This window comes from Ahaetulla prasina, chromosome 13 (genome assembly GCF_028640845.1).
Source record: "Ahaetulla prasina isolate Xishuangbanna chromosome 13, ASM2864084v1, whole genome shotgun sequence".
Lineage (NCBI taxonomy): Eukaryota > Metazoa > Chordata > Lepidosauria > Squamata > Colubridae > Ahaetulla > Ahaetulla prasina.
This window is the reverse complement of record NC_080551.1, coordinates 16,111,496-16,139,109: the sequence shown is the minus strand read 5'-3', so window position 1 is coordinate 16,139,109 and position 27,614 is coordinate 16,111,496. Positions and strand designations below refer to the sequence as shown.

The 27,614-nt window shown below is 44.4% G+C and overlaps 2 protein-coding genes across 2 annotated transcripts in view; one reads left to right on the top strand and one right to left on the bottom strand.

The window, feature by feature from the left end:
- SH3GL3 (SH3 domain containing GRB2 like 3, endophilin A3) overlaps nucleotides 1–5,873 on the top strand; it is a 42,816-nt gene extending 36,943 nt beyond the window's left edge. The window contains exons 7-9 of the mRNA XM_058155768.1: nucleotides 1,257–1,360; nucleotides 3,763–3,890; nucleotides 5,101–5,873. Of these exons, the coding sequence (XP_058011751.1) occupies nucleotides 1,257–1,360; nucleotides 3,763–3,890; nucleotides 5,101–5,306 (438 nt within the window). The 3' untranslated portion in view covers nucleotides 5,307–5,873. The remainder of the gene's footprint in view (nucleotides 1–1,256; nucleotides 1,361–3,762; nucleotides 3,891–5,100) is intronic.
- A 1,645-nt stretch (nucleotides 5,874–7,518) lies between these two features.
- On the bottom strand, nucleotides 7,519–23,706 carry LOC131184760 (lamin-L(III)-like). The gene is made up of 11 exons (XM_058156464.1): nucleotides 23,339–23,706; nucleotides 19,091–19,247; nucleotides 17,021–17,146; nucleotides 16,007–16,177; nucleotides 14,740–14,844; nucleotides 13,424–13,665; nucleotides 11,470–11,722; nucleotides 10,258–10,365; nucleotides 9,983–10,099; nucleotides 9,251–9,349; nucleotides 7,519–9,042 (listed from the first exon to the last, which is right to left on the bottom strand). Exons 1-11 carry the CDS (start codon nucleotides 23,704–23,706, stop codon nucleotides 9,010–9,012), a joined length of 1,779 nt encoding a protein of 592 aa, XP_058012447.1. The 3' UTR covers nucleotides 7,519–9,009.
- Between the last annotated feature and the right edge of the window lie 3,908 nt (nucleotides 23,707–27,614).

Here is a 27,614-nt window from a genome sequence, read left to right as displayed (position 1 = left end):
TGCTAGACCAATTGAACCCACACCTCATTTCGGACATTAATACAATTGAGTGAGTCCAGAAATATTTTACAAGAAGAGTTCTCCACTCCTCTGATTACAACAAAATATCTTATGCCACCAGACTTGAAATCCTGGGTTTAGAAAAATTAGAACTCCGCCGCCTTCAACATGACCTGAGTTTAACTCATAAAATCATCTATTACGATGTCCTTCCTGTTGAAGACTATTTCAGCTTCAGTTGCAACAATACACGAGCACATAACAGATTTAAGCTTAATGTGAACCACTCCAATCTTGATTGCAGAAAATATGACTTCAGAAACAGAGTTGTTAATGCTTAGAATATACTACCTGACTCTGTGGTCTCTTCCCCAAATCCCCAAAACTTTAACCAAAAACTATCTACTATTGACTTCACCCCATTCCTCAGAGGTCTGTAAGGGGGGGGTGCATAAGAGCACCAACGTGCCTACCGTTCCTGTCCCAATGTCCCCTTCGATTGTATCCAATTTCATATAGTTATTACATACTATATATATATTTTAGTTTTCTGAGGTTTTCGCGAGTGTTTGTATGTAGGTCTTTGGTTATTCGGGTTTTCTCCCGTGTAAAATTGGAAGTGTCTTGGTGACGTTTCGATGAAGTCTCATTCGTCATCTTCAGGCTTCAGCTTCGTGCTTCTGGGAGCAATCACACATGAAGATGACAAATGAGACTTCGTCGAAACGTCGCCAAGACACCTCCAATTTTACGCGGGAGAAAACCCGAATAACCAAAGACCTACATACAAACACCTCAAACCTCAGTATATATATATATATATATATATATATATATATATATATATATATATATATATATATATATATATATATATATATATATATATATGTTTATATATTGTATAGTTATTCATGCTTATGCTTATATATAATGTTGTGACAAATACATAAATAAATAAAAATAAAAAATAAAGTGGTGCAAGAAGCCGACTAGACCACGCCCACCCAGCAGCCAGGCAGAGAACTCCTTGCTAAAATTTTTGAATCCCACTCCTGACAGAAATATGCATTCTCTGATACTCTTCCAGACGGTCCTTGTTCCTGGACAGCTCCTTCCATTCTTTCTCCAGACAATTTTGAATCAATAAACCACACCAAATGAGAACTTACCTTTCCTTTAGAGTCCATGTTTCCTCCAGCCTGCTTGGGAAAAATCCTTCACAAAAACTTTCTTTTTGGATTCCCTTTGTACAGGTAGAGCAGGTGAGCCAGCTGTTAGTCTTAGTAGAAGCTGCACTGGATTACCATAAACAGTCTGCGGAAATTTTGGAGGATCTGCAGAGCAAGCTACAAAATCGGTAAGGATCACCATGGATTGATTACATTTCAATATGAGGAAGCTCTTTAGAAGTTTGAATAAGTGCTATTATAGGGCTGGTCCTCCAGGATACTGAACCAGTTTTGTTAATAGCAATAGCACTTAGACTTACAGTATATACCACTTCACTTATGACCGGTCCCCACACTTATGACTCTCAAAACATCCTCATGGTTGCATGATGGCTCAGTGGCTAAGACACTGAGCTTGTCGATCAGAACGGTCGGCAGTTTGGCCGTTTGAATCCCTAGTACAGGTCTCCTGCGTGAACAGGGGTTGGACTAGATGACCTTCAAGGTCCTTTCCAACTCTGTTACTGTTAAATGATCAAAATTTGAGTTCTTGGAAACCAGCATGTATGTCTTGATTAGCAACAATTCAAAGTTACAATGGTTAAAAAAAATACCCTAGCTGTGCAAAACAATCCTTGCTTTTACAGCTGATACAGCAATAAAATAGCAATAGCACTTAGACTTATGTACCGCTTCACTGTGCTTTAAAGCCCTCTTTAAACGGTTTACAGAATTGGCCTATTGCCCCCAACAATCCGGGTCCTCATTTTACCAGATGGAAGGCTGAGTCAGCCTGGTGAGATTTGAACTGCCCAATTGCAGATGATTGTCCAAGGGAAGGAGAAGTTCCCCAATAATTTTTCGAGATCAGGATGACTTCTGGGTGGTAACTTACCAGATGGAAGGCTGAGTCAACTTTGAGCCTGTAGTCTCATTTATCATCTTCAGGCTGGTGTTTTCAGCTTCGTGCTTCTAGGAGCACGAAGCACGAAGCTGAAAACACCAGCCTGAAGATGACGAATGAGACTTCATCGAAATGTCGCCAAGACACTTCCAATTTTACGCGGGAGAAAACCCGAATAACCAAAGACCTACAGGCATCCTGCTGATCTTTGTGGTATCAACTTGCATCAGCTACACTCGGATAGCAGTCCTATTCTTTCAATAATTTCGAAGGTCTCAAGTTGGTCCACTCATCCCTCCATCCAACTGACCTCTTTCAGATCAACGTTATGACAAGATTCCCATGTTATGCTAATCTTTCCTTGGCTGAATAAACCACAATTGCCTGAGTTTGCCCAATACACTAAGATCTAAAACCGTAGACCAGGCTTAGGAAAATACGCTAAGTGAAAATAAATATTGAAAATATTAAATAGTTAAAGTACTGTAAATCATATTGTGGCTTCAGCCCATCTGTGAATTTAGCTTATTTGGCTTTTCAGATCTTATGGCGTGATCTTCCACTTGTGTTTATGTCTTTAACTACTTGCTTGAAGGGTTGTGAGGGAGGAAATAGGAGGGCTTTTGTATTGGATACATATGTATTGGATATGTATACATTTGTATAATAGGGACGCGGTGGCTCAGTGGCTAAGATGTTGAGCGTGTTGATCAAAAGGTCGGCAGTTCAGCAGTTCAAATCCCTAGCGCCGTGTAACGGGGTGAGCTCCCGTTACTTGTCCCAGCTTCTGCCAACCTAGCAGTTCGAAAGCAGGTAAAAAAAAATGCAAGTGGAAAAATAGGGACCACCTTTGGTGGGAAGGTAACAGTGTTCCGTGCGCCTTTGGCGTTGAGTCATGCCGGCCACATGACCACGGAGACGTCTTTGGACAGCGCTGGCTCTTTGGCTTTGAAACGGAGATGAGCACCGCCCTCTAGAATTGGGAATGACTAACATATATGTGCGAGGGGAACCTTTACCTTACATTTATATATGTATCTCAAAAGACATATGGTTTCTCCTGTTCATTCCCAGGGAACCTAGTCACATCAGCAATGAGTTGTGAAGCTCAGAATTCCTATCCATGGGTGGGTTTGAACTTCCTACTAAATCAAAATATGGGGTATTTGGATTAAGCTTACTGTGTAGTTAAGCCAATTATTATTTATTCCATGGACTGTGGTTAAACAAATCATGAATCAATGCAATGTATATATATGTGTGTGTGTGTTTGTTTTCTGAGGTTTTCGCGGGTGTTTGTATGTAGGTCTTTGGTTATTCGGGTTTTCTCCTGCGTAAAATTGGAAGTGTCTTGGCGACGTTTCGACAAAGTCTCATTTGTCATCTTCAGGCTTCAGCTTCATGCTTCTGGGAGCAAGAAGCACGAAGCTGAAGCCTGAAGATGACGAATGAGACTTCGTCGAAACGTCACCAAGACACTTCCAATTTTACATGGGAGAAAACCCGAACAACCAAAGATCTACATATATGTGTGTGTATATATATATGAACTCATGGGTTTACAAGGACTTTTGGGGTGGCAGTGATGGAAGCAGAATTCCCCAACGGGGTGATCTATAAACACTTAGAGCAGGCATTTCTGACTGTTTGAAAAGCTTGATCTTTTCATCTCCATCGTGCTTTCAGGATAAACATAGCTTCAAGTCGCCCTAAACGTGAATTTAAGCCCAAACCAATCACACGGACGCATCTGGAAATAAGCAACGGTCAACCGCACAATGGAATTTCCTCCAGTCCATCAATTAAATCATCAGGTATGTAACCATGGGATCTATGGAGATTCTCGGTCATCCAGATCATGGTTGTCCCAAAGTTTCAAAAGGCCACTCGACTTTGGTTTTCCTGGAAGACCTTTGCTTCTCATCCTTCATGCACAAATTCAGTGAGCAATTATCTTCAAGGGAGCCCCATTTCTTTGAAATAATTAAACCAGTGCAAATATCTGGAGGACTGTAAATATGTGCAAGAGGAAGGGCTGGTCAGAAAGAAAGAAAGCAAATCATTCAAAGATGTAGTAGGCACTAGGGCTTAACTACAGGTAATCCTGGATTTTCAACGACATTTGAGTCCAGAATTTTGATCGTTAAGTCGAGTCACCATGTGACCAAACTAGATATTACAACCATTTTTACAATGATGTTTAAGCGAGCCATTGCGGTCATAAAGCAAATCACATGGTCGTAAGTCCAAAATCAGCATATCCGATTAGTATTTTTTTGCCAGAAAATGGCAAAAAATGTCTCAAAAAATCATCACGTGGCTGCTGGATGCTCGATATGTTTTAAGTGCAAGGCAATTGCCAAGCACCCCAAATGCAATCGTGTGACCAGATAGGTGGGTGCAGCGGTTTTAACTTCAAGGATGGGTCGTAATTTTGAGTCTGTTGTAATTTCAGAGTTGGTAAGTGTTCCATTGTTAAGTCAAGGCCTACCTGCATTAACTTTGTGCAGTCTTCTCTTTATAAGAGCCATGGTGGTGCAGTGGTTAGAATATGGTGCTGCAGGCTATTTCTGCTGACTGCCGATTGCCAGCAGTTCGAGTCTCACCAGGCTCAAGGTTGATTCAGCCTTCCCTCCTTCTGAGGTGGCTAAAATGAGGACCCAGATTGTTGGGGGCAAGAGGCTGACTTTGTAAACAGCTTAAAGAGGGCTGTAAAAGCACTATAAGGAGGTATAAAAGTCTAAATCAGAGATGTCCAGACTTGGCCCCTTGAAGAGTGGTAGACTTCAACTCCCAGAACTCCCCAGCCAGCAACTTGCTCATATTTATAGCTCATGCTGGCTGGAGAATTCTGGGAATTGAAGTCCATCACGCTTTCAAGGGGCCAAGTTTGGACAACCCTGGTCTAAACGCAAGCCTCGATCTGAAAGTCTATTGCTATAATCCTGGACTTCGTTGCAAATTAACTGAGACAGAATTTTGTCGGAAAGCAACCTGAACGTCTCAATTACTCATTCGGACCAGGTTCTTCGTTGCGCATGGACCAACCTTGCTGCCAAGCCTTGTATGACTTTGAGCCTGAAAATGAAGGGGAACTTGGCTTTAAGGAAGGAGACATCATCACGTTGACCAATCAGATTGACGAGAACTGGTACGAAGGCATGTTAAAGGGGGAATCCGGCTTCTTCCCCGTCAGCTACGTCGAAGTCATTGTTGCCCTGCCGCAGTGAACTGTGTCTTTTTCCCGCTGCTGATGCAACCAAAACATTTTGTCTTTGTGCCCAAAGCGGTGTTTTCACTTGTGCTCCGAAAGCCCGTGCTTCTTCTGACCGACTTAACTTGACTCTTTTTGTACGCGCCTTTTAAGAAATATATTTATTTTGTATCCGTACAATTTTGTTATTATAAATTATGAAGGCCTTTCTTTCGGTTATGAGCAACAAACAGTAGCCGGCTCTGTGCCTTTTGTGCCTTGGAAAAAAAAAAATCTCACGGAGGCTTTTCCCGGAAGCCAAGCTATTTACGCCCATTGTCGCAACAAGAAGCCGTTCGTCGAGTGATGAATTTTATTTGTGGGTACAATTTTACAGCTACTCTTTTAAGTTGGTCATTCTTCAGCCACTCCTGCTACATTGAACTTAACTCTGAAAAGCTGATACTTAACCGTGTATTTTTTGACTATAGAAATATGATTTGCTTCCATGATATTCCTGTATTAAGTCAACGTTGCCCTCCAACGCTTAACTCTTCACTGACCAGATATAATAAAACATTCCTGTGGGAAATATATTTCCTTAGCATCTTGCAAGATACGTCATCCTTTGGCTACTGGCTTCACACGTTCCGCCGGACCCTGAGCTAAACTTTGGCACTTGAGTTTTTTGCGCTTGTGAACTAGCTTTGTGAAAAATGGCCGAGGATAAGGGGGGAAAAAATGTGTATTTTTCTGCTTCTCTGCGAGAACCTGTTTTAGTAGTTATCACCAGCTTAGTTGGTACTGTTAAGTCTGGTTTCCCTCCTATGGTACAAAAGATTCTTTAAAACTGTTTTTTTCATGTCATTCTGATCTGTTTTTCCCCACCTTTTCATTTAGGGCTCAAAAATCCAATTTCTTGCTCAACCTAACCAGAGGAATATTCAGCTTGAGATCAAATCTTGCTAAAATCAACTATATAACGTATAGCTAAGGATAAAACTAAATGCGTTCCGCCACCAAAATGTACAGTAAGATTACAGATTAACAGAGTTGGAAGCAGAGGTGGGTTTCAGCAGGTTCTGACCAGTTCTGGAGAACCGGTAGCGAACATTTTGAGTAGTTCGGAGAACCGGTGGTAAAAATTCTGAGGGGGAATTTTTACTACCCCCATCAGATCTCTGCCTCCCGAGTCCCAGCTGATCAGGAGGAAATGGGGATTTTGCAGTAACCTTCCCCTAGATTGGGGAGGGAATGGAGATTTTACAGTATCCTTGCCCTGCTGCGCCCACCAAGCCATGCCATGCCTACCACAGAACCGGTAGTAAAAAATTTTGAAACCCACCACTGGTTGGAAGGAACCTTGTAGGTCATCTAGTCCAACCCCCCCTGCTCAAGCAGGAGACCCTACACCATTTCTGACAGGTGGCAGTCCAGTCTCTTCTTGGAAGCTTCCAGTGATGAAGCTCCCACAACTTCTGAAGGCAACTTCTGTCTGGTTGATTGCTCTCACTATCAATATAAAGAATATTCATTTTTGAGGCATCACAACTTGCTATTGCATTAGATGAAGCAAGGTTCTTGAGACTAACAGCATCTTGTTTAACACTATATAATACTGTTTTCAACAACCAATGACTTTATTCCAATATGTCTCATAGTAGCAAACTGGATTTTTCTAAAGCCCGTCAGCAAAGCAACCAACCTTCCTAATTATTATAGAAAGGAGCTATTTCAGGTTTCATGGGAATTTCATCTATTGATCGTTCCCCCACTCCCCCACCACCACCAAACCATGTAAGCTACCAGTTGTTACCAGGTTGTTATGTTATGGCTAAATTGACGACGTTCGTCCAATTTTTATTAAGCAATCTCCCATAAACGGGGATGTGAGGTACAATTTAAAATAGAGTAAAAAGACAGAGGAAACCCGGTTTGGAGAACGTTTCCTCCTCTTGAAATAACATACAAACAAAATATGACTTAAGCCTGCCAAATATAGAGTTTGTTTTAAACATTGTAAAGAGCCATCAGCTGAAAGGAAATACCTTTAATAGGAAGCAAATGTTTACCAGGTTTGTGCATTTTAACGAGGCCGACACACAAATAGAAGCACCTAAATGGCAAGTGCCACAGCAAACGGTTCGGGTATGCTAAAACAGGGGTCTCCATCCTTGGCAACTTTAAGACTTGTGGACTTCAACTCCCAGAATCCTTCAGCCAGCTTTGCTGGCTGAGGAATTCTGGGAGTTGGAAGTCCACAAGTCTTAAAGTTGCCAAGGTTGGAGACCCCTGCGCTAAAATATCAGAAACCACTGGCATTAATAATTTAACCATTTCTAAAAGCCTCCCTTGGAAGAAAATCCAGCTGAAAGGAATCCTTCAAGAAAAAGACACTGCCCCGAGGCTGGTAGGAACAAGAAGAATTCTTTGGCCATGAATTAATACAAGAGTCCTAAACCATTCTGGGTTTTAAGGTTTACCGTTCCTTGTCCACTGTTGCTGGAAGAGATTGAAAAGAAATGCGGTATTTGATGGGCACTTTTAACCTCCTCTCTGGATGTTCCTTCGGGTCCAATATAAAAGAAGGACAGAGTAAGGAAAGTTTTCCCTGCACTCTCATTCCTATTGCAAATCAGCACCAGCATTGGGCAACTTCTAGACCTGTGATGGCGAACCTATGGCATGCGTGCAGGAAGTGGCACACAGAGCCATCTCTACAGGCATGTGAGCTATTGCCTGTTGTTCTTCAAGGTTCAGGCGCACCGGCCAGCTGGTCTTCACACACGCGGGAGCGCCAGTAACTGGAAGGGCAGCCGCCTAGCGTGCATGCGCATGCTAGGCAGCTGCTCTTCTGCTTTCCAGCGCACACATGTGCACCGGTCACCTGGTCTCTCAGTTTCTGGCGCACATGTACGCTCAAAGACCAGCTGGACGGGTGCGCATACACATGCCGAAAACCGGAAGATCATCTTCCTGGCATGCGCACACGCACCAGGCGGGTGCTCTTCCAGGTCCTGGCTCTCGTGTGCATGCGTGCTCTTCCATTTCAGCACTCGGTGCCGAAAAGGTTTGCCAACACTGTTCTAGACTGATCTCCAGCATGCTCCGATACGGCCAATCCTGTTAAAAAAAAGAGAGGAAGCAGGTTGTATGGCTACTAAATATATATATAATTGGAGCAAAAGGATTTCCTTAAGGTGGCCCGGTTGTTGGAACATCTCCCCGGCTATTGAAGAAAACTAGAATTGCAACCTTGGGACAAAGTCGGGCTTTTGTTTGGATACATATAAGGGTGGGTTTATAGAGGGATGAGGAGGTTGAGAGACTTCCTCTGCAAAAAGGCCACACTTTGTGCAAAATAAGCAACACAAGTTAACCAAGGACCGGGCACTCGATTCAACAACGCAGTGCATTTACTATCCTTCTAAAATTTAGCAAGATGAGGTTTCTTGCTTGTTCGTAGCAGGTCAGAAAAAAGAGAAGGTGTCTTAAGGCTCATAGAGGCAACTTCAAGATAGTCTTACTCAAGACGGTATCGTCTGCCTTAATCCTTGCATATAAGTCTTTCACTAGTTGGCTGTTAGGAGTCACAAGCCATCTTGTCCTTGGAAGTCAAGAAGAACGAAGGAGAAGTTACAGCGTCGACTCTCCGGGCGGAGCCAAAACATCTCTGAAGCCATATTTTCAATTCTGGGCATCCCCATTTCAAGCTTATCAGGTAAGGCACCAACTTCCGGTTACATAATGGGACAGCTGCTGGTCTCGTTCGGCTGCGGGAAGAAATGGATAGCTTAGACCTGAATGATCTCTGGCTCAGGGGGTCGGATGGATTTGTCTAGACCCATCAGGGTGACTAATGTGCATATTGATACACTTTCGAAAATCTCTCCACCTCAGTTGGCATTTGAAGAAAATACATCAACCAAATAAGAATCCAAGGATCTCATTTTCAACATTCAGATGTTCAGTTAAACTTACCTGGCTATGAATCCCTATTTTTGTTTCTTCTGCAGCGTCTTCAATTTCTCCATCACCTTCTCCTCTTTCCAGATACATGACCATGCCTTCTGCAGTCTCCTGAAAGTAGAAGAAGGTGACAGAGATGTTGATTAACTTTTTAAAAAAATATATATATTTTTGTGCCTTCACTCCCGGCAACTGCTTGAATAAACCCATAGAGTTTTCTTTGCAACGCTTTTGTGTTCTTCTTCTTAGGCGGAGAGAGAGTAACTGACCGAAATGTCTTAAGTTTGAAACCAGAATTCATAATCTCCTGGTTTCTAGGCTGGTGCCTTAAACCAGCAGACTAAACTGGCTTTCTGAGTAATAATTAAAGATTCCCCTCGCAGATATGTGCTAGTTGTTTCCGACTCTAGGGGGCAGTGCTCATCTCTGTTTCAAAGCCGAAGAGCCAGCGCTGTCTGAAGACGTCTCGTGGTCACATGGCCACAGGATTAAACACCAAAAGCGCATGGAACGCTGTTCCCTTTCCACCAAAGGTGGTCCCTGTTTTTCTACTTGCATTTGTTACGTGCTTTCGAACTGCTAGGTTGGCAGAAGCTGGGACAAGTAACGGGAGCTCACCCCATTATGCGGCGCTAGGGATTCGAACCGCTGAACTGCCGACCTTTCGATCGGCAAGCTCAACGTCTTAGCCACTAAGCCACCACACCCCCTGTAATAATTAGGTAAAGTCAATTTGGTACTTACATTCCCATCACCGTCAAGGAGAACAATACCAATGTTCTCTCCAAGTCTACATGACTTTTGGGAATCCCAAACCAGGGTGCTAGGACTTGGGTTTAAACCCACATTTTTTCCCCAGATCTGAAAAGAAATAAATCTGAGTTTAAATGGCTTATGACTGATGTGAAAGTGAATGTGTATAATTATTCAAGCAGGCTTAACAATGAGAAGCAAAATAAAACCATTTTAAGTTTTTCCCCCTGCAAAAATGTAAGAGGACTATTAAAATCAACACTCACCGTTATTACGTGACCAGCCTGAAGAATGAATTGAGCAGGAAACTTGTACATCGTGTCAGATTCGTTTCTGTGCTGCTTCCTAACCATCCATCCACCTAGTAGTTGATCCTGCAAACCAAAGTTGCATTTAAGAAACAATTGATCTAAAGTCAAAAAAATTTACTTCTTTTGCCAAAGAATCCTAGCATGGTAGGCGAACGTTCTTGGACATATATTCAAGCTCATTTATTGATAGCGGTCTCAACGTTTTATGTTTCTATTTTGTTTTTCCTTCAGAAGCTTAAGGCGGTACCGTATTTTTCAGAGTATAAAACTCACCGGAGTATAAGACACACCTTAGTTTTTGGGGAGGAAAATAAGAAAAAAGCTGATTGGCAGGTAGATCGGCCTCCTGGAATACCCCCAATCAGCTGTTCCAGAGTTGAATTTTGTACCTTGCTTTTTTTTTTTTTTGCTTTTTTTTCAGCCTCTGAAACCTCCATTTGAGAAGTTGGGTGGGGCTACATTTGGAGTATAAGACGCACCCAGATTTTCACCTGCTTTTTTGGGGGGGAAAGAAAAATGCTTTTAAAAGGCTCCTCTGGCGATCCCAGCTGAGTTGCCTGATCATCAGAACCTTTTAAAAGCATTTTTTTACAATCTCTTCGGCCGAAGAGGTTGAAGAAAAAATGCTTTTAAAAGTTAAAAAAAAAAAGTTGGCCACGCCCATCCAGTCACATTACCCCCCCCCACACCAAGCCACGCCCACAGAACCGGTAGTAACAAATTTTTACATTTTACCCCTGGTCCAGTGCCTGACGTGTGGATGCGCAGAAGGCAGAGGAGAGGAGAGCAGTGGAAATCTATGGGCCGATCCTGGGGAAGGAGGAGCCACCACTGCTAATGAGGCCCCACCCTAGCTCTGGGGATAAAAGGCAGGGGGCAGATCTGAATAGATGTGGCACACAACTATTCATCTCCCAGGTGGACAGATCTGTTAGCCTGCAAGAGAAACTTGTTGCCGAGACTGCCGGCATTCCTAATAAAGGAATCTTTTGAGTTCACATCAGAGGGTTTGTCGTGTTTGGGGAGCTGCGTCAGGACAGTAATTTTGAACAGTCACTAAACAAATGGTTGTAAGTTGGGGGCTACCTGTGTTCCCAAAATAACTTTTTTTCCCAGATGGAAACAGATATCCAGGTGTTGGAAAAACCCAGAGATGAATGGTTTTACCTTATCAGAATTGTTTTTAATTTTGATGAACGTTCCTTCCACGTCAATGTCTTCGATGGAGATGCTTCCTGAAGAAGACGCTCGCTGGACCACTTTGAAGCTCAGGCTGTGAGCCTGTTTCTTGGCCGATGCGCGTCTCCGTTTCTTTCCTTGCAAGAAGAGGCGTTGGCCGTGACTTATGGTGGTCCAACTCCTATCACTACTTCTCCTCTCCGCTTCCCCACTTTCAGAGGAGAATTTGGAGAGTTTCAAACTACCGAAGAAACACAAAAAATGTCACTCTTAAAAAGCCACAACCTAGATTAACCTAGTCCTCAAGTTACGACCACAATTGAGCCTAGAATTTAAGTGAGAAACGTGTCAAGTGAGTTTTGTCCCACGTTATCACCTTTCTTGCCACATCTTGCCTCTGGTGGCTCAGACTGGTAAGACAGTCTGTTATTAACAGCAGCTGCCTGCAATTACTGCAAGTTCTAGTCCCACCAGGCCCAAGGTTGACTCAGCCTTCCATCCTTTATAAGGTAGGTAAAATGAGGACCCAGATTGTTGGGGGCAATAAGTTGACTTTGTATATAATATACAAATGGATGAAGACTATTGCTTGACGTAGTGTAAGCCGCCCTGAGTCTTCGGAGAAGGGTGGGATATAAATGCAAATAAATAAATAAATAAATAAATTTGTTAAGTGAATCACAGCAGTTATTAAATTGGAAACATGGTGGTTAAATGAATCTGGCTTCCCCTTTGACTTTGCTTGTCAGAAGGTCACAAAAGGGGATCGCATGACCGCGGGACACTGCGACCGTCATAAAATAGGAGTCAGTTGCCAAGCATCTGAATTTTGGTCACATGACCTTGGAGATGCTTCAATGGTTGTAAGGGTGAAAAACAGTAATAAGTGGCACAGTGGTTAGAATGCGGTACTGCGGGCTAATTCTGCTGACTGCCGGCTGCCAGCAATTTAGCAGATTGAATCTCACCAGGGTCAAGGTTGACTCAGCCTTCAAGACTTCTGAGGTCGGTAAAATGAGAATCCAGATTGCTGACTCTGTAAACCGCTTAGAGAGGGCTGTAAAAGCACTGTGAAGTCTAAGTGCTATGGGCTATTCTGGTTTTGCATCTTGTGTGAACCTAGTCTATTGGGTTTAATGCATCCTGCAAACTGGATTAAGGGTTAATTTAATAATTAGGAAGCACGCTCGTCAGGAAGTGTGGGAGACAGTGCAGCATGGGGATTAAAAGTGTTGCATTGGGATTGGAAAGCCAGGTTTAGGTTTCAAGAGAGGTGATGGCCCAGTGGTTAGAATGCAGTACTGCAGGCCGCTTCTGCTGGCTGCCGGCTACCTGCAATTTAGCAATTTGAATCTCATCAGATTCAGATTTATTAGATTTTTATACCGCCCTTCTCCCTAAGGACTCAGGGTGGTTCACAGCCAAAATAAAACAACAATTATATACACAATAAAACAATAATTAAAAAAACTTATTAAATATAAGGCCAAAATTAAAACCATTTAAAACCGTAAAAACCCCATAAAATTTATATCAAATATTAAAAACTACTAAAATTTCTATGCCAGTCCTGCACGAATAAATAGGTAAGTCTTCAACTCAAGGTTGACTCAGCCTTCCATCCTTCCGAGGTGGGTAAAATGGGGACCCAGATTGTTGGGGCCAAATATGCTGACTCTGTAAACCGCTTAGAGCAGGGGTCTCCAACCTTGGCAACTTTAAGACTTGTGGACTTCAACTCCCAGAGTTCCTCAGCCAGCAAAGCTGGCTGAGGAACTTTGGGTGTTGAAGTCCACAAGTCTTAAAGTTGCCAAGGTTGGAGACCCCTGGCTTAGAGGGGCTGTAAAAGCACTGAGAAGCGGTATATAAATCTAAGTGCTATTGCTAAACGAACTGTTGTAAGTCAACAGTGTACTTACTGAGGGGAGATTTCCAAGCTTACCGTTTTTCTTCTCCTTCCAGCAACATCTTGTAGGCATTGATCTCAAGGTCCAGGGCCAACTTCACATCCAACAGATGCTCATGTTCATCCAGCTGGGACTGCATCTGTTGCTGCATCTCTGCCATCTCTCTGTTTTTTTCAGCTAGGCGTCTTTTGGAAGAGTCACGTTCAGTATCAATCACTCTCTGTAGTTCCTTTATCCTAGTCTCCAGCTCTTTGATCCTGGCTTGCAATTCGACGTTCTTGGATTTTACAGAAATGTTTTTTAAGGTTAGGCACATCAGGCTTGCGCAACAGAGTTAAGAACAGACTGGTTCTAAGAGAAGACACCTCTTTTTAGAAGACTGAAGAGGCCCAAAATGAGCGTTGAAACTTTTAGTTTGGGTTTTGCTCACTAGGTAGGCTTGTTGTTATAGAAATGGCTAGTATGTATTGTTACGCTATCCGTGGTGGCACAGTGGGTAGAATGCAGTATTGCAGGCTTACTCTGCTCACTGCTAAGGGTTCGATTCTGACCAGCTCAAGGTTGACTCAGCCTTCTATCACTCTGAGGTCAGTAAAATGAGGACCCAGATTGTTGGGGGCTGACTCTGTAAACCGCTTAGAGAGGGCTGTAAAGCACTATGTGGCACTATATAAGTCCAAGTGCTATTTCTATTTCTATTTCTACTATATAAAAGTAAAAAGTTGAGGTGCTATGATACTACCTTATTCTATTGCATCAAAAGGAGTTGGAAGTTAATCCTTTTCTTTTTCTTTCTCCTCTTACCCTATACATTTTTCTCTTCCCCCTTTCCTCCCTTAAAGGTAAAGGTAAAGGTTCCCCTTGCACATACATGCTAGTTGTTGCCAACTCTAGGGGCCGGTGCTCATCTCCATTTCAAAGCCGAAGAGCCAGCGCTGTCCGAAGACGTCTCTGTGGTCATGTGGCCGGCATGACTCAACACCAAAGGCACACGGAACGCTGTTCCCTTCCCACCAAAGGTGGTCCCTATTTTTTTACTTGCATTTGTTACCTGCTTTCGAACTGCTCGGTTGGCGGAAGCTGGGACAAGTCACGGGAGCTCACCCCGTTACGCAGCACCAGGGATTCGAACCGCTGAACTGCCGACCTTTCGATCAACAAGCTCAGTGTCTTAGCCACTGAGCCACTGCGTCCCTCCTTTCCTCACTTATTTCCCCCTTATTTTTATTTTTATTCGCACTTCTGTATTTTATATTTTGATGAACTAATAAAATATTCTTCCTAATAGAAAACCCAAGAGGCAGCAACTCACCCTTGCGTATGCCTAGTTTTGCCTTGTTTTTCAGATTACCTGTGATATGAGATTATCAACCTTCAGTTTTGTTTTTTGCAGTTCCTCTTGAACAGTCGCAGCAAAATCGTGCTTCTTTTCAGCGTAAAGGAGCGCATTTTCTACCTGCAAAAATAGTTTGGGTTAATAATGTTCGCTGTAGCATATTCCTATCTAGAAACAGGAATAAAACTATTTCTGACTTTCATGGTGTGTGTTTGCTGTTATAAAGTGCCACATATTTATAAGTAAATGTATTGTTTCTTTTTCATATTTTCATCCAAATCACATCCAAAAATTATCCCAAGGGACATTTTGAATTCAGGAATCTGAATTCTAGATTTCCCCCAAATATTTCAACTTGATGTTCCTTGTTATCTCTGCTCAGTGACTTGAGATTCATCTCAATCTTATAAAATGCCCTCCTTCATAAACTATAGACCTCGATTTCCCTATACCTCATCTTCCCATCCATCCCCAAATCATTCCTTTCAATGTTCCATGGATCAACTATGGATTTAATTTCTAGACTCAACCAACTAAACAGCTTCTGGCTCCTTTTTTTGTTTTTGTTTTTAATATAAACATTCCATCTTCCCTTAAAAAGTGTGTCATCTGCGTACAAATATCTCTGTGCAATAACCATCCAAATTTACAACATCATTCATTACACTGATATTGATTCTCTGATCTTACAATTGTAGTATATTGAACAATTGAGCATAGTAAACTTATTCATTTTTCCCTTTTAAGAACAATATAATATTAAGCATAATAACCATCATAACAATTATCATTATTTGCATCTCTATCTTAACATATTTTCTACTATTCTTTAATCTCCTTTTATTTCCAAATTCCATTTTTATTCTCTAACCATTGATAAAATAATTCCCATATCATATAATATTCAGTTTGTTCTTTCTCCTTAATTGGAAGAGTTAATCTGTTCATTTCTGTCCATTCTAACATTTTCCTAATCACATTCTCATCAGTAGGGATCTCTGCACTTTTTCCAGTTTTGTGCAAATACGATTCTAGCTGCTAGCTTCTGGGTCCTTTAATAATGAAGAATTTATGGCCTTTCAGAAGTTGCTGATGGTTCCAGCATTCCTCACCACTGGATTGTGCTGATTAGGGTTGCTTTGAGTTGTAGAGTTATAGATTCCTCATCATTGGTTTTAGAATTGTTTATTTTAATCCTCAAAAGGAAAAGTGGTCCATGGAAATACATGGCTTTGAGTAGACAATGCAACATTTTCCCTAAGAGTCTTCCCATTTAACTCACTTTGGCTTGGAAATTTTGTTCCACGTGGTCTTTGTATTCCTTGATTTGTTGTTCGTGCTCTTTTCTGAGCTCCTGGAGAGAATTCATTAGTTTAGCTTCATATTCCTGCTGACGGCCAGATACAATCCCTTGAATTCTGTTCTCGTAAAGTTGCTTCTTGTTCTTGAGTTCCTGAGAGAAGAAAGAAATTGGGTGACAAAGGAAGAATGTCATTAACTTAATCCTTGAACAAAGGCTTTAATTCAACTGACAAATCTGGATTCCCGCCCACCACATCCCCAAGTAACTTGTGGGCTGAGTTTGGCTATTCCTAATGCAAATCCACAAAGACATTCTCCTCATCTTTTGTAAAATTTAAGTGATGCCACTTGGTTCTGGGTTGCTTAATTGGAATGGTGGGATCCTTGATGCTGTCTGAGCTTGGTTGTTTTCCTGAAGACATTTCATTACCAGACTTGGTAACATCATCAGTGCATGATTAGTTCATATTCTCTTCTAATTGGAATCTTCTCTTATTACTCTTGCTTCTCACATCTTTTTGATGGTCAGATTTTTAGACTGCAGATTTGGGGGAACGAGAGTTTAACTCATTTCATAAGCTATGGACTGCTGCCTACATTGATGGCTTACAACAGGGGTGTCAAACTCAAAGCCCGGGGGCCGAATCCAGCCCACGGGGTACTTAGATCTGGCCTGCGGAACTGCCCTGGAAACAGCAAAGGACCGGTCCATGGTGCCTCTGCTAGTGAAAACGGAGCTCAGGAGGGGCACATGTGGCTGGCAGAGGGTTTCAGGAAACTGTGGCAGCCAAAAACGGAACTGGGGAGCCCGTTTCCGCTGGCAGAGCACTCAGGCCACCACAGGCGCCCCCTTGATACGAGTGATGTTGAGCTGGCCCCGCCCCTTGCCCCGCCCCCAAGGTCAACCCTGATGCGGCCCTCAATGAAATCGACTTTGACACTCCTCCTCTTAACGGAATGGATCAAATCGGCATTTTGGACTGTCAATACATACGTTTTCATGGAAGCTCTTCAGGAACGCCACTTGTTCTCGGAAAGATTTCACTTGATTTTCCAACTCTGCTCTTTTCAACTTCTCATTATGAAGTTCGTTTCTGGAACTTTTCAGCAGCTCCTTAAGCTAGGAAAGGATAAAAACAACAACAACAACATTCGCTGCACTCAAGGAAGCCTTTGCACTCTTAAAGTTACCCAAAGGTTAGGATTTTAGGAGTTAGGATTTTCAACTAAGACTTTGTCTGAAGTTAATCACCTGTCTTTCAAGATCCACCACCTCTGTGTAGCCTAAAGGCAAACTATTTCAAGTCAGCCTATTCCAATAGATCATTTCAGGCCGTAAAACAGCATGCGAGCTTTTGTTAGTCTTACTAATTGCAGATAAAACAAACATGCGTTACCATGTTTTTCAGCATGTAAGACCGATTAGGTTCACACCCTAAAATATGTAATGTAGTTTATTTTGGCTTGGCATACTGTGTGGTTGTAAGCCAACTTTGTGTATCAGGACATTATTTCACTAACCTAACTAGAACTGCCAGCTAATAAGCCATGAAGTACAAGCAACTTAATGAAGATGTTGGCATCTGCAGAGATTCCTAAACCAGCATGGATCAGATAGCTGACATCTTCTCTCTTAAGATATAAGAGTACGCTTGTTCTACGGCATTGCAAGGTGAGCGCTTAGGAAAGCAAATAAAGATTAATTTTTGAATGAGGTCATTTTGGTTTTTTGAAACTTTTAGTGCCATCCAAGAGTAGCCCGATTGTGGAGCTCTGTTGATGGGAGGGGTTTTGACTGATGGCTGGGTGTCTTTTTAAGTAGAAAGTCCATTCAAGGTCAAATGATATGATTGTGAATAAGGTAAAGGTTCCCCTCGCACATATGTGCTAGTCATTCCTGACTCTAGGGGGCGGTGCTCATCTCCGTCGCTGTCCGAAGACCTCTCCATGGTCATGTGGCCGGCATGACTCAACACCAAAGGCGCACGGAACGCTGTTCCCTTCCCACCAAAGGTGGTCCCTATTTTTCTACTTGCATTTTTTAAGTGCTTTCGAACTGCTAGGTTGGCAGAAGCTGGGACAAGTAACAGGAGCTCACCCTGTTACGCGGCAGCACTAGGGATTCAAACCACTGAACTGCCGACCTTTCGATCGATAAGCTCAGCGTCTTAGCCACTGAGCCACTGTGTCCCTTTTTGATGGTGAATATACCCCTCGCCAATTATTAGAAAACTGTACGCTTCCATCGACCTCATTCACAAGGAAATCAAACCCAGATCCTTGACTAACAATTTGTTTGGTGACGGTTTAAAGATAACAACGGCACTGAAAAAAGTGTCTCACGACCATTTTTCACACTTAGGACCATTATAGCCTCCTCACAGTCACATGATCAAAATTCAGACCCTGGGACCTTGACGGTTGCAATGTCCCAGGGTCGTGTGATCCTGTTGGGCGATCTTCTTTTTTTTTTTTTTTTTGCATTTATATCCCGCCCTTCTCCGAAGACTCAGGGCGGCTTACACTATGTCAAGCAATAGTCTTCATCCATTTGTATATTATATACAAAGTCAACTTTTATTGCCCCCAACAATCTGGGTCCTCATTTTACCTACCTTATAAAGGATGGAAGGCTGAGTCAACCTTGGGCCTGGTGGGACTTGAACCTGCAATATTGCAAGCAGTTGCTGTTAATAACAGGCTGCATTAGCCTGTTGCGCCACCAGAGGCCTCTTGACAGCAAAGTCAAGAAGGGGAAGCCAGATTTGCTTAATCACCGTGTTACTAACTTAACAACTGCAGTGACTTGCTTAACAACCGCGGCAAGAAAGGTTGCAAAATGAGGCAAAACTCACTTAACAACTGTCTCGCCTTAGCGATGGAAATTTTGGGCTCAGTTCTGGTTGTAAGTCGAGGACTTACCTGTACTGTAGGAATCCAGAATCCCCCCATTTAGCATAGCAAAATAAACCCCAAAGCAAAATAAATATGCCGTATAGATAATAAAGACCAGCCCCCCACAATTTCAACAAGACGGTTGAGATTTCACTGAACAAGCCCTTACAGAGTTCGTTTGATCCTTGGATTCTTGGAGCTCTTTCTCTAAACTCTGCTGCACGTGTAACGCGGTCGTCAGCTCAGCCTCTCTGGAGTTTAGCCGAGCATCCAGATCCTTCGCTCGAGCGACTGCCGAGCTTAATTCATTTTCTTTTTTAGCGTTCCTGCAGACAAAAGGGAGTTGTATCAGAAGATTTCTTGGCATCTTAAGGTGTGTTCTTTAAAACAGGGGTCTCCAACCTTGGTCCCTTTAAGACTTGTGGACTTCAACTCCCAGCTTTGCTGGCTGAGGGACTCTGGGAGTTGAAGTCCACAAGTCTTAAAGGGACCAAGGTTGGAGACCATTACTTTACAACACCTTCAAGCTTGATTTCGGAGTGCTAGCTGATGGCTTCCTTGTCTAGCACACTAAACCGTAAAGTTTGTGTTGTGTCTGCGGAGCTGCCGAAGGAGTATGGAGCGTGCGCACGCGATGCGATCTGATTGGTTTATTTCCGCATCCTTTCAGGCGGGAAAATCAGGGCTTCGCTATTGATTGTTGTTGTTGTTTTGGACAGCTCATTTTTTTAAGAGCTGTCAACTCTTTTTCTAGTGTTGATTCTGTTCTGGAGTTGCCTTGTTGTCAATAAATGATTCGTGTTACAAGCTGTCTCCTCATTCATGCTGACCCTCGCTGAGGTTATAATAGTTTGCACATGGGTTATTTTGCTCGTCGCATGAATCCAGCCCATGAGTTATGTCTAGGACAGGGGTCGGCAACCTTAAACCCTCAAAGAGCCACAAAAATCCTGACCAGAAGCCCTCCATTCAGTTCTGGAGCCGACTGGAAGTCACCCACTGTAGAGTCTGCTTCTAGCACGGCGTCCTTCATATTTATTTATTGTTTATTTATTTATTTGTCAACAAGAACAAGGAAACAAGTAACTGTATAGACATGGACATGGACACATGAAATAAATTGGCACCAAAAAGAAGGATATAAATAGGCAAAACACAGCCATAAACACATAGAATGATTACATATAATGGGAACAGTTGGACAGGGACGGTAGGCATGCTGGTGCGCTTACGCATGCCCCCTTAGTGTTGTGTCTGCACCCCCCGAGGCGGGGGCCCTGCCAGAAAGTGACTCGGAAAGTGAGGGGGAAGGGCCATCAGGCCTTACCTCTGGAGCACCGGCTTCCCTGGCTCAGCTCCAGGAGCCAGAGGCAGGCCAGGTGGAGGAGATAACAAGGCCTCCATCCCCTGACTCTTTCCCCTCCCCAGGCCACGCCTCCAGACCCAGCTGAGGGCAATCAGGCCTGGCTGGACCCTAGGTTTCATAGGCAGGAGAGGTGGGAACAACAGAAGCAAGGGTGGGGCAGGCCTAGGAAGTGCTGAGTCATGGAGCCACACCCCACAGGATATAAAAGCAGCAAGAGCTGCTATACCACTTCGTGGCAAGCAAATCAACTGCTTAACTAGAGCTGAAGTACTGTTTGTTCCTGGTTGACTCATCAGCATCAAGCGAGATAACAGAGACACTTGGCAGACACTCGCTAGTTTGCTGCCAGAAGCTGATAGTTGCCGGCTAATTAAGTCATCGCTCGGACTGAGGCGAGGGGGGATAGAACACTTAGGGACTTCTTAAGAAATGTGAAAGGTCCATGGTAGACAGTTTAAGGTAAAAGGTATGAGGATACCTTTTTCCTCTACCAGTCCTAACCGAAAGCCCTATCAATTGTGGAGCTGACTGGAAAATTCGTCCCTTGCCATAGAGTCTCCTCCTGGCATGCCATGCTTCCCCTAACCATCACCACCCCAAACCGAAAACTCCTCTCAAAATTGTGGCGCCGACCAGCGATAGGGAGCCACAGCAGAGGGATGAAAGAGCCACATGTGGCTCTAGAGCTGCTCTCCCTGGTTTAGGAGAATGGTGTGGGTCAGGCCTCTGTAATGATTCCACAAAAACCACAGCTTAGGACAGGGGTGTCAAACTCGATTTCATTGGGGATGGGGGTCGCATCAGGGTTGTGTTTGACCTCGGAGGGCTGGAATGGGCATGGCCAGCATGATGTCACTCATGTCCGGGCGGTGTCCGTGCGCTCTGCCAGCAAAAACGGGCTCCCAAGCTCCGTTTTTGGCCACGATGGCCTCCTACAACCCTCTGGCAGCAAAATGGCTGCACATGGCTCTCCGTTTTTGCTGGCAGAGGCATCACGGGCCGGTCCTTCATTGTTTCCAGGGCAGCCCCGTGGGCCAGATCTAAACACCCCACGAGCCAAATCTGCCCCCTTGAGGCTTGAGTTTGACCCCCCTGGTTTAGCATAGTGTGAAATGCCAGTCCAGCCTCTAAACTTCTAAAGATAAACTCCCTGAAGATAATCAAAGCAGTGAGAGATCCAATTTTACCAAATGATACCTCAGAAATCTATAGAAGAAATATCAATAATATTGTCTGAGCCATCTGACAGGCAGAACAACATGATAATCAACCACACTGCATCCTGTGACTGTAGCATACATAGAAAACCAGTTCCGGTAACCAAGGTTAAATTAACCTGAATTATACATTATCTGGACAGCCCCTATGCCACCATGTTCACTCTCCGACAGACAGGGATGATAGGCTAGACTGCTACTGGGTAGGATAAATGCTAAATCAGCATTTGTCTCCATGGCAACTGCCTCCTCAGCAGAGAATCTTAACAGGATAACTGGAAAAGAAATCTTCTGAGGAATTTTGGCCCTCAGGGGCTACTATCCTTCTCTGTCACCCAGGATATGCTTTCTGTTAGTCATGCAATCAGTAGAGGCATATGTGCAGTACTATTTGCATTTGATTGATAACATTGACAGGCCAGGTTCATATATTGCAGTAATGTCAGGTGCAAACAACTGGATCTACCTCAGGGGTGAAATCCAGCAGGTTCTGACAGATTCTGGAGAACCAGTAGCGGAAATTTTGTGCAGTTTGGAGAACCAGCAAATACCACCTCTGGCTGGCCCCAGAGTGGGGTGGGAATGGAGATTTTGCAATATCCTTCTCCCAAGGTGGGAATGGAGATTTTGCAATATCCTTCTCCCAAGGTGGGAATGGAGATTTTGCAATATCCTTCTCCCAGGAGTGGGGAAGGAATGGGGATTTTGCAGTATTCTTCCCATGCCATGCCCACCAAGCCACGCCCACAGAACCAGTAGTAAAAAAAATTGGATTTCACCACTGATCCACCTATGTAGAGGTCAAGCTATTTTATTGTATTTTGCCTATAATACAGGTATTTCTCTAGACTGTTTGCGTACTCTTGTGAATAGACAGGTAAGGTTCTATGGAACTTAGGTTAGAGTTCCCCAACTTATCTGGAAAAATCCTTTATTTTCAGGATTGTCATTGAAAAAGCTACTTTGCTGCTAATATTTACCATTTTATCTAGTAACTGACAGTTTAGGGATAGATAATATGGATATAGAGCCACAGTGGCGCAGTGCAGTATTGCAGGCTATTTCTGCTGCCTGCCGGCTGCCTGCAATTTGGCAGTTCGAATCTCACCAGGCTCAAGGTTGACTCAGCCTTCTACCCTTCCGAGATGGGTAAAATGAGGACCCAGATTGTTGGGGGCAAGAGGGTGACTCTGTAAACCGCTTAGAGAGGCCTGTAAAAGCACTGTGAAGCGGTATATAAATCTTATTGCAATTGTTATATTTTTTCCACAATAACCCTGTGAGGAGGGATGGGTTGAGCGGACGAAGGACTGGCCCAAAAGCTGGCCAGGACTGGCCATCTTTTATGCCTATTGACAGATGATGTGTCACCAAGTTGTCTCTTACTCCTAAGCAATCATGGATATTTTTCCTCCCACCCTGTTCCTTCATAGGGGAAGGGAGGCCTAGAACTCATTGCCACCTGGTTTCTAAGCCAGCCCCTTAGCCCCCAAACTGGTTCTCATCCAATTTATCCAAGTAGCCTAATGGGTGAAAATAAAGCAAAGGGTTTATTTAGCGGGTTGTGTGAACAGGGCTTCCCTTCCACTCCCACCCACCCCAGTTCCATTTTTGCGGGTGTCACTGCCGGGTTGTGTTGAAACGGGGATTTGTGGCTTATAAAGGAACCTGCCTTGGCACAAGAGGACCTGTGTGTGTGTGTGTGTGTGTGAGAGTGTGTGAAGCAACTGGCCACAACCATCCGCGTTTTCACTTCTCCGGGAATGCACCGGTCGTGGGAACCCAAGCCGTTTGCTGGGCCGTTGGAAAGAGCTTCCCAGGCGCCGGGACTGACCTGGCCAGAAGCTGCCGGTGCTCTTCGCCCAGTGAGTCCGCCGCAGCCTGCAAGGCCGCCTCTTGCAAGGCTCGGTGTTCCAGCGCCTGGCGCGCCTTGGCTAGCTCCCTCTCGTAGCTGCTCCTCAGGGAGCCCAGGTCGCGGCCGCTGTCCTCCTCGCACCGGCCCAGGCGGAGATGCAACGCCGCTTTGGTCGCCTCCAAGGCCCGCACGCGTTGGATGTAGGCGGCCAGGCGGTCGTTGAGCTGGCGCAGCTCTTCCTTCTCCCGCAGGGGTCTCCGGAGGTTGGGGCTGGCCAAGGGGCTCAACCAGAGGTCGGAAGCCAGCCCGCTGTCCGACTCCGGCGTGGAAAACCTCGCCGCGGCCATTGGGATGGAAGAACGGAAGGAGGGAATCAGCCGGCCGGTCAGACAGACTTGCGCAAACACGCCCTGCGCGGGGCAAGGACCGGGCTCTTTTAAGGGGACAGCGGCCGCGCCGGGGACGAGGACGATGCTCCGCTGGGTTCGGAGCTGGAGGGCGGGCGGGCGAAGGGTATTTTTCGGGCTCCGGCCGCTTTTCCCTTCCACGCGGGTCAAGGGACGCGTGGAAAGCTATGGCCAAGCGTTCCACGGAGTCTCCAGAGCCTCGCGCCTCCTTTAAGCACAACCGGGCGCACAAAAAAAAATAAAGGCCGAGCCCACCTGGGGGGGAGGCGGGCTCGGTTGCCAAGGCGCCGGCACGTGTACTCTCACCTGGTCATTCATAGGAGAAGGAGAAGGGGAAGGGGAAGAGGAAGAGCAGGAGGAAGAAGGAGGAGGAGGAGGAGGAGGAGGAAGAAGACGAGGAAGAAGAAGAGGAGCAAGAAGAGGAGGAGGAGAAGGAGAAGAAGAAGAGGAGGAGAAGGAGGAGGAGGAGGGCATCAAAATGGCCCGCAGGACTAAAAGGAAGGGGATGCAGGTAGAGCTCATGGCAAGATTGCAAACGTTCCAGGATCTTGCCTCCCAGGCGGTTGAGTGGCTAAGACACTGAGCTTGTCGATCAGAAAGATCCGCGGTTTGCATCCCTAGTACAGGTCCCCTGCGTGAACAGAGGGTTGGACTAGATGATCTCCCCAAAGTCCCTTCCAACTTTGTTACTGTTACATATAACTGATCGGCTGGGATGACCACACCTAAACTCCCTACCTTCTCCAGTTAAATGGCTGAAAATCCAAGCCATAGAGGGGTCCTTGGTGCTGTCTGAGCTTGCTTGTTTTCCTGCAGAGGTTTCATTACCCTAACTAGGTAACCTCATCAGTGCTAGTAAGGGGTGGGTTTTTTTGTCCCTTTTATATTCTGGTGGCTTGCCTGGCTGTGTGGGTTGGGGGGGGCAGTCTTAGGGAGTCTTCCGTTGGGCTGTTTACTGATGGCTCTTTGGCAGTTTCCGGATTGGGGTATTGCTTCCTTGATTGTTGGTCTGAAGTTGACCTTGGAGTTAATCTACACTACTGTTGCTGATTACTAGTGGAGAGGTGCTAGAGTCTTTTGGTCCTCTTTTGGACTGGTTGATTGTCTCTTTTGCATAGGCTATGCCAAAGAGCCATCAGTAAACAGCCCAACCAAAGAATCTCTTAAGACCACCCGCACCCACACAAACAAGCAAGTCACCAGAATATAAACTGACAGCAAACAGCACTCCTTAGTAGCACTGATGGTGTTACCTAGTTGGGTAATGAAACATTTGCAAGAAAATAAGCAAGTTCAGAGAGCACCAAGATCCCCATAGTCTTTCTCCTTCTCTGTTCCACAAACCCTTCTAGCATTGATGATGTTACCTAGTTGAGTAAGAAAAGCAAGCTCAGAGAGCAACAAAGCACCTAAGAGTCCTCCTCCTCCTCCACTCCACAAACCCCACTCCCTTTTAACATTGATGATGTTACCTACTTGGGTATTGAAACGTCTGCAAGAAAACAACCAAGCTCAGAGAGCGCCAAACCACCCCTCGTTTCAACCCTGAGCTACAAATATTCTCCTTTATTGGTATCAACTTATAACAATTGGGACTGAAATTTCCGGTGCTAGGAAAGACGGTTGTTAAGAGAGTTGCACTGGATTTTACGGTCTTACTGTTTTCTTTGCCGTGGTTGTTAAGTGAATCAGGGCAATTGTTAAGTGGATCCTGCAGTCATTAAGGAAATCCAACTCCCCCATTGATAGGGATAGCTTATTGGAAGGTGGCTGGGAAGGTCAAATATAGCAATCACATGACCCTGAGATGCTGCAACTGTTCTAAATACACGCTAGTTGCCAAATGCCCAAATTTTGCTTACATGATCAGACTCTGTTCCTGCGGTTCAGGAGAGATGGAGACTGTGGGTCACGTACTCCTTCGATGTTCCTTTTACTCGGAGATTCGGAAAAAAATATATTCTGCCAATGATTGAATAGAATAGAATAGAATAGAATAGAATATTTTAATTTGTATACCGCCCTTCTCCCGAAGGACTCAGGGCGGTGAACAGGCAGATAAAATACAAACATACACAATAGTAAAAACAACCCTTAAAAAACTGATTTAAATTTGCCCAAATATTAAAATAACATACACCCCCATAAAATTACAAAAATTTAAATTTTAAAAACCCATCAAAAGTCAATTAAAATTTAAAGATAAAAAATCAAGCTAGTCCAGCCATATGAAATAAATAGGTTTTAAGTTCGCGGCGAAAGGTCCTAAGGTCTGGTAGTTGTCGAAGTCCGAGGGGAAGTTCGTTCCACAGGGTCGGAGCCCCCACAGAGAAGGCCCTCCCCCTGGGGGCCGCCAGTCGACACTGTTTGGCTGACGGCACCCTGAGGAATCCCTCTCTGTGGGAGCGCACCGGGCGATGGGAGATCGAGGCCGGCAGTAGACGGTCCCGTAAATAACCCGGTCCTAAGCCATGGAGCGCTTTAAAGGTGGTAACCAATACCTTGAAGCGCACCCGGAAAACAACAGGTTCCTGGCCTGCTAGGCATCCTGGCCGTTCCGACACTGCTTATCTCCAGTGGCTGTTTAAGGATGAACAGCCTGTAACTACAGTGCAGGTGGCTAGATTCTGTGCAGCAGCACTGGAGATTCATCGCAAACACGTGTCTAATCCACCATAGCTATTTTATACAACAAATGCGGCAAACAAGTGAGGCGCAGTGGTTAGAGTGCAGTACTGCAGGCTACTTCTGCTGCCTGCTGTCTGCCTGCAATTTAACAGATCAAATCTCACTAGGCTCAAAGGTTGACTCCACCTTCCATCCTTCCGATGTTGGTAAAACGAGGACGCAAATTGTTGGGGACAATATGCTGACTCTGTCAACCGCCGAGAGAGGGCTGTAAAGCACTGTAAAGTGATATATAAGTCTAAGTGCTATTGCTAATGCTAAACCTTTTGCACTTCTTATTTCTTTCCCTTTTACTATTAAACTCACAATGGGCCACACAGTTTATGGATTGTAATTTTAGTATAGTTAGACCATGTATAATTGACAGACTGGATTTCATCATAGATTTTAGTTATTATTTATTATTTTATACTAGAATTTTTAACTGTATATTTACTGAGTGTTTTTATTTGTTCTGGTCCCTGGTCTATGACTGTAACAAACTGAATTGAATTGAATTGATTTACATGATCACTGGGATGCCAGTGACGGTCGTTAAGCGCGAGGACCTGGTTGCAAGTTATCTTTTTCCAGCGTCATTGTAACTTCCAACAGTCACTAAATCAATGGCTGTAAATCAAGACGATCAAGCTGTGTGTTCCAGCTGGCCTGATGAATTGGGTTACTCTAGGCTTGCTGGGCTTGTCTATCTTCAGCAATTCAAATCCCTAGCGCTGCATAACAGGGTGAGCTCTCGTTACTTGTCCCAGCTTCTGCCAACTTAGCAGTTGGAAAGCACGTAAAAAATGCAAATAGAAAAATAGGGACCATCTTTGGTGGGAAGGTAACAGTGTTCCGTGCGCCTTTGACGTTGAGTCGTGCCGGCCACATGACCACGGAGACGTCTTTGGACAGCGCTGGCTCTTCAGCTTTGAAACTGAGATGACCACCGCCCCCTAGAGTCAGGAACGACTAGCACATATGTGCGAGGGGAACCTTCACTTTTAGGCTTGCTGGAGAGGAAAAAAAATCACGGCAAATAATAAATCTGGCTTAGCAATCATCTTGCCTGTCTTGTAGGAAAGCAAATTCTCCAGCGCTAAGCCATAAGTTGTAAGTTGAACTTTGTAAGTAAAAACTGCTATCGGCGTATTTGTACGGCAGTCTTCAAGGCACAAGTG